At 37.5% G+C, this 6,780-nt stretch overlaps 1 protein-coding gene across 1 annotated transcript in view; it reads right to left on the bottom strand.

Annotated features, from left to right (window-relative positions):
• The window catches only part of LOC103604837 (phospholipid scramblase 1-like), a 14,873-nt gene that overhangs the window by 3,465 nt on the left and 4,628 nt on the right, over positions 1 to 6,780 (bottom strand). Inside the window, exons 3-4 of the mRNA XM_008589417.1 lie at positions 2,600 to 2,916; positions 1,154 to 1,196 (exon numbers count right to left, since the gene is read on the bottom strand). Coding sequence (XP_008587639.1) covers positions 1,154 to 1,196; positions 2,600 to 2,916 — 360 coding nt within the window. The remainder of the gene's footprint in view (positions 1 to 1,153; positions 1,197 to 2,599; positions 2,917 to 6,780) is intronic.

Below are 6,780 nucleotides of genomic sequence, written 5' to 3'. Positions count from 1 at the left end.
ATTTTGTGATGATGAATATGCTAACTTTCCTGATTTGATCATCACGCATTGCATACATGTATTAAAATATAACTCTGTACCCCATAAATATGTACAATCAGTATGTGTCAAAAATAAATTAAAAAAATAAAGTTCAAAAACAATTCAGAATACAAATTATTAAACAACAAGAGCTTTCTTCCAGAGAAAACTTAGTTTAGAACAACTACACAAAACCAAGAATATTATAAATACCTAACAATGTACATAGTAAACAATTTAAATGTAATAGGTGCTAATTACATATTTTAATGAAATCTATTCCTCTGCTTATACAATTCATGTTTTAATTTCTACCACTGGAAAGGTACTTTCCAGACATGAAAAGATGGATTTAACAAATATATTCTAAAAACCTCTAGAGTTTTCATGAAACCTTTTATATCTAGAAGGAAGATACTATGGCTCATAAATTTACCCAGGGTCTTGTTCCCCTGGCAGCTGTCCTGAAGCATCTAGTGGCTTCCTAAGCTTATTCTTGTACCTGGGGAGCACTGGATCCAAGGAAACACCTGCTGGCATGAGGCCCATTCCTCTCCAGGGAGCCAGGCCTCCAGGGTGCTGATCGGCATCCTCCAGCACTGCAGTGCTCCTGCATCCCAGCTGTAACCCGCAGCCCAAGGAACAAAGGTTTTCTAAGGCTCATGTGAACCCCCAAGAGAAAATGTGGGCTGGTACACCCCCATCCAAATTGAAAATGTTCACTTGCTTTGGAAATGTACTGAGCTAACTCAACTTTTGCATGTGGCTCTGTGCCATTCTCAAGGTGATCACAAATTGGGAAGAAAACAGCTAATGTGTTAGAAGTCAGGTAAAGTGATAGAACTACTTAAAGTGATTCTTAGTGAGAGAGGTGATATTGTTGTTTTCCCTCTAAGTTAGTGTCTGTATCACGAAAACAGGTGCTCACATAATAGCATTTTACCATTTGATGCCTAATTTTCAGAAATGAACTAATGATACTGTTCATAATTTCATTATTGTGAAGAGAGGTGTTTGTAAATAATCAGGTTTAACTGTCCCACATGCATGAGAATATTATATTTGTAGTGGGTGATGTGCGTTTATCTGCATAAACTTCTTTAGAAATATGATGAATATAGTGAATACATACCTTCCAGGAGTTCTATTTGCTGATGAATTAGTACTTGATCTATCTGTTATAAGAAAAAGAAAATTAAGCTGTTGGTATATGTTAAATAAAGATTTTTTTAGCCAACCAAATTAATTTTGTTTATATCTTAAAAAGTGCATGTAATAAACTATCAACATTTATTAATACTATCAATATTTAAGTTTATCTTACTTTTTAGAGTAAAACTAGAGTTAATATTTTTAACTGATAAAATATTGACTGAAAATGTTCACTGTTAATGTGGGAAAATTTAGGTGAAATATAAATGACTTACACTGGAAATTCTATAAAAATGAAAAAACAATGTTCCTTCTAGAAGAGGTTCAAGAAATATTCATAACCTTTTTATCCATTTGAAAAGCTTATTCTAGAAGACTCAAAAATACTTTTTAAGTATATTTGATATCATCATTTCTAGTAGTTGAAAACTTTGCCTATGTATTTTATGAGATCCTGATTTTTAAAATATCTATTTCAGAGTATTTCTTGGAGAATATAATAATGACTAAAAATCCCTATAGTATGTGCTGCCGGAGTGTATTGTATGAAATTAAATTAGTACAGTACAGAGAGTGCAAAAGAGAGAAGTAATTGATTTACTGAAAACTGGTTGGATACCACAAGAATATTCGTTTTTATGTCTACAGATTGAACACACAGAACTTCATATGCTTATTTTAACTACTTGATTTCTAATACCAAACAAATCTTAAATCTCATATTGCTGAGATTAACAATCATGTAGTACAGCAAAAACCACGACTTTATTTTCCCTGTTGGTGGAATTTATAAAATTGGGTCTTCCAAAGAACAAAGCATCATCATAAAAATGTAGTTTTATTAATTATGATAAAAAGGTTAGACACACACAAAATATTAACACTCTGGTACCATTAATGAAAACTCAAGAATAAGCTGTATTTAGAGTTTCTTTCAAATTCCGAGGAAATTATTCAGTGCTTGGATTAAATTTCACATGGTTCAGTAACAAAGTTACAGGATTAAAAAGCCAGTCCCACTTTCTCAGGTTTTTGGCCGTGAGCAAGTTATGTAACTTCCCCAGGCCTGAGTTTCCTCTTCTGGAAAATAATGATAATTATAGTATTTATACGTCATAGATTTTCTGTAAGAATTAAATGAGTGTATGCATTATGCTTTGGACAAAGATTGGAAAATAGTGCTTGATAAAAGTTTGCTACTGCTATTATCATAGACTTTATTTAAGATGACAGAAAATACAATTTCCTAAGCCATTTATATTTTGCTTAAAAAGTGAACCTGGCCTAAAAGAATTAGAGTAATCTGTTAGCAGACAATGTTGTTTTACCATTTCAGGTTTTGGTGAATTATTCATTTGTTAATCTTGTTAAGTAAATTGGAAGCACAGTTTTGTTTTTTTTGTGTATTTTACGTATTTGAAATTACCTGACTTAAATATTCTAATCCAGGTGGACAGTTCAGAGGAGGTGGTGGTGTTGGCATCCATGGTGCCCCTGCAGGTCCACTGGGCTGATTATATTGGACAGAAAAGCCAGCTGGGCCAGCACCTGAATAGCTGGCTGGTAGAACAGGGTAACCAGGCTGGGGTTCAGGGTATCCAGGCTGGGGTCCAGGGTAGCCAGACTGGGGTCCAGGGTAGCCAGGCTGGGGTCCAGAGTAGCCAGACTGGGGTCCAGGGTAGCCAGGCTGGGGTCCAGGGTAGACAGGCTGGGGTCCAGGGTAGCCAGTATGTCCTGGAGGTCCTGAAATAGAAAGAAACAAAATAATTTGTAATTAAACCAAAAAATGGAAATGTAAACCATTTAAGGATTACCCCAACTATCTACAAAGTGACCTCTCAGCTCAATAATCCTGTATCTGTGAAGCTTATGGTGTGTTGTTATCTTTTATAAATTTTCCAGTGGTTTCCTACTCACTTCTATTTTGAGGGTGGTAGGTGTGAATAGAGTTGGCCCACAGCCTCACCCTTACTGTTGAAAACTCAGTTGGAAAAGTGAAAGAAAATCTGTGATCTGGAGTCACCCACATAAAGATCTGGCATGCCTTCAGTGAAAAGAGAGATGACACTGGGTAAAAGGCACAGAATAAAGGCTCTGAGCCAGAACTTCTTGGACCAAAGCACCTTGTAAGAAAATGATAATTCTGGACTTCTGAGAAATGAACATCTCTTATATGTATAGAAAGAACTAGGGATGGTTTTGCCCACCCTCCCAAGGGATATTTGGCAAGGTCTAGAAACTATTTGTCTCAACTGTAGAGGAGGGTGATACTGGAATTTGGTGGGTAGAAGCCAGGGATGCTGCTAAATATCCTAAAATGCCCAGAACAGTCCCTAGAAAACAAAGAATTGTCTATCCCAAAATATTATAGCAGCACTGTTGAGAAAACTTGGTGTAAAAGTAAAAGCATGTCCCAGACACTCTTCTGGGTTAACAGTTTGCCTGGAGTTTTAATCCATGGTGTATTCCTAGCCTCGGTGCTTCTCTATAAAAAGAAAAAGAAAAAAATCTATTTTGATATTTAGGTTAGATATTTAAATTTCATAATTTAACCACCCTGTGTTCTCTGGAAAATATAATTTGAAAAACAAGGAAGGCAAAAAATTATAAAAGGCAAAATTCTTTTAAGTAATTACTAAGCAGAGTAGAGGAAGAAATTTAATAAGTGTTTTTTGTATTACCTGTAAATATGTGATTGCAATGAAGCTTCATAAGCTTATTTGTATAGTCCACAGAGTAGCAATTCCATAGGAATAGAATATAATTTCAAAGGACTGTGTTCCACACTACTCTAACATTAAAGGCCATGTAAAATTAGAATGGGCAATTATAAATACTTTTAAATGGGAAATTTATGACAAAATTGATGCATCCTAAAAAAGTAAGGCTAAGAAAAACAGATTAAATCTCATAATAATGCTTTTTAAATAAAGCTTTTATAATTTATTATTTTTACAATGAATATGTATTTATAGATTATCTACCAAGTGACTGGCTCTGTGGTAGAACCAGTGGATACAGCTATCACTGAGTCAACCTGCTCTTAGGGAGCTTACTGTGAACTTCTGAAAGACAAAAAATAAATTTTAAAAGATTTCTGATTGGCACGATGGAGAAAATAGGTGTGGGAGATGGCAGGGTGCAAAGCAGTTGTGTTAGTATACATACACTTTATACTGAGATCTAAAAGACGAGACGGAAAAAGCTTTATTTGAAGATCTGCTGAGAAATGCTCCAGGAAGAAGGAAAAGCAGATGCAAAATCCCTGACTCTGGGAATGATTTGGCCTTTTGTGTGAGAGAACATCATGAGAGAGAGGAAGAACAGGAATGGCTGTCAGAAAAGAACAAGAGACAGTTCATCTAGGGAGGCCCTTAGTGAGGAGTTTGGATTTGATCCCAAGTGTGATCGGCAGGCACTGGAGGATTTGAAGCAAAGGACTGAGTTCCATGATCTCAATTATGTCTTAAAAAGTTTTTAGAAGTGCCGAGCATTGGAATTTACAATGGGAAACAGAGATGCAATCCCTGCCTCACTGTTTGATAGGAGAGATAACTTTATACTCACCCTATTCTAGAGGGCTATAAACAAGTGTGATTAATTGATTAATGAGAATTGGAGGTAAGTGATTTGAAGTAAGGAGCCAGGCTTTTATGACTACACAGGCCCAAGGTGGCTACTGAGACACGGAGAGGGAAGGGAAGGAGCAGGTGCAGCCCCCCAGAGGACCAGCTTCCAACTGAGACCTGAAGGGTGTGGAGGAGTTGACAGGCTGGGCACACAAAGAGCATTGCAGAGAGAAGTCCTGGGATTGTAACAAACACAGAGTTTTAGCGATCTGAAAAATGGCCAGTCTGGCCGAACAGTAGAGCTGGGCTCGAGGCACTTAAAGTGGGAGTAGGGAAGAGGCTCGCCTGGGCCTGGTTTGGCCTTCATCCTAAAAGTAATGATAAGCTGATAAGCTAGGGGCTGAACACTGCCTCTGATATGAATAAATACAGGTTTTTAAAGATCACTGGCTTCAGTGCAGAGGCTCAGGCAAAGCCAGTGGGGACCTAGAGATGTGAATTAATTGGTTACATTATTAACATCATAATAGTTTGATTATATAAAGCCCAACTGATTTAACATATGATTAATATGTTAGCAAATACTTGTCATTTATTATTTGCAAAGCATTGTGCTCAGCGTTTTATATATACCCTCACTCATTTTTATATGCATGTGTGTGTGTGTGTGTGTGTGTGTGTGTGTGTGTATGCGTGCGTGCACGTGTGGGGCTGGCCTGTATGGGGATCTGAACCCTTGACCTTGGTGTTATCAACACCACGCTGTAACCAACTAAGCTAACCAGCCAGCCTTTATTCTCTCATTTAATCTCCAAAGCAACCTAAATAGAAAAATATCATCCCCAATCATAGATAAGAAAACAGACTTTGAGGTACTGCAACTTGTCTAAGACCACCACACAACCAATAAGTACAGATGGCAGAACTTAAAGTCTGATCCGAAGTCTCTATGCCTCAGTTAATTAATAGTATTTACCTTATAAGAGTGTCCTGAGGAATAAATGAGTTAAGCCACATTTAACTCGTCTTAACTCCACTTAACTCCATTTAACTTCCATTTAACTCCACATTTAAAAGAATGCCCAAAGCACAGTAAACTCTCAATCTTAATTTATCCTTATTGTTAGCATCACTGTGATCTTAAGAACTGTGCTATATGTGGCCTTTAGACTTGAGAAACAAAATCAAGCTATTTTTCTAGCAAACTCTCAAGTTTATAACTGAATTTCATTATGTACACCTTCTTTTAATTAGCTATGGGGTGGATTAAATCATTCTCTAAGTACCTTGGATGAATCTTATTGACTTACTAATACTTCTCTAAACAACAACCCTGTAAGAACATAGAACACAGGTATATATATATATATATATATATATTTGTATTTATTTGTCTTTTTTGTGACTGGTAAGGGATCGCAACCCTTGGCTTGGTGTCCGCACCGCACTCAGCCAGTGAGCGCACCGGCCATCCCTATATAGGATCCGAACCCGCGGCCTCTGGCGTTCCCACCGCCGCACTCTCCCCAGTGACCCACAGGGTCGGCCCTAGCTCATATTTTTTTAATTGCAAGCATCTGGATGAGATCCAGGACCTGCTGGGTGGTTTCTGGGTAGAAAATTAAACAGGTCATTTAGCTCCCAAGCAAATTTGTTTGCTCGGAGAAGAAAACAAAATGGTTACACCCTTCAGACAAACCACTTTCTCTTTGATCCTAAATACCCAGGATGCTCTTTCAAGATGTGGGTAGCCTGTGTACTTGGAAATCTGGGCACATGTTAACATGGACTTTGCCATTTGTAAAGTTCTAGTAATTTTGATAACTCCATTTATCTAAATGAAAATCTCTAGATTCTTTCATGCATTGGTTCAAAAGAAAAAAGTACTCTCTACTACGTAGCGGTAAGACTCAATTACTTTTCTTAGAAACGCAAGGCATGGGCCGGCCCTGTGGCGCACTCTGAAGAGTGCAGCATTGGGAGCACAGTGGCGCTCCCGCCGCGGGTTCGGATCCTATATAGGGATGGCCGGTGCGCT

Source organism: Galeopterus variegatus, unplaced genomic scaffold (assembly GCF_000696425.1).
Source record: "Galeopterus variegatus unplaced genomic scaffold, G_variegatus-3.0.2 Scaffold5426, whole genome shotgun sequence".
In the NCBI taxonomy this organism is placed as follows: Eukaryota; Metazoa; Chordata; class Mammalia; order Dermoptera; family Cynocephalidae; genus Galeopterus; species Galeopterus variegatus.
Note: the sequence above shows the minus strand (reverse complement) of the source record. Positions and strands in the feature narration are given on the sequence as shown.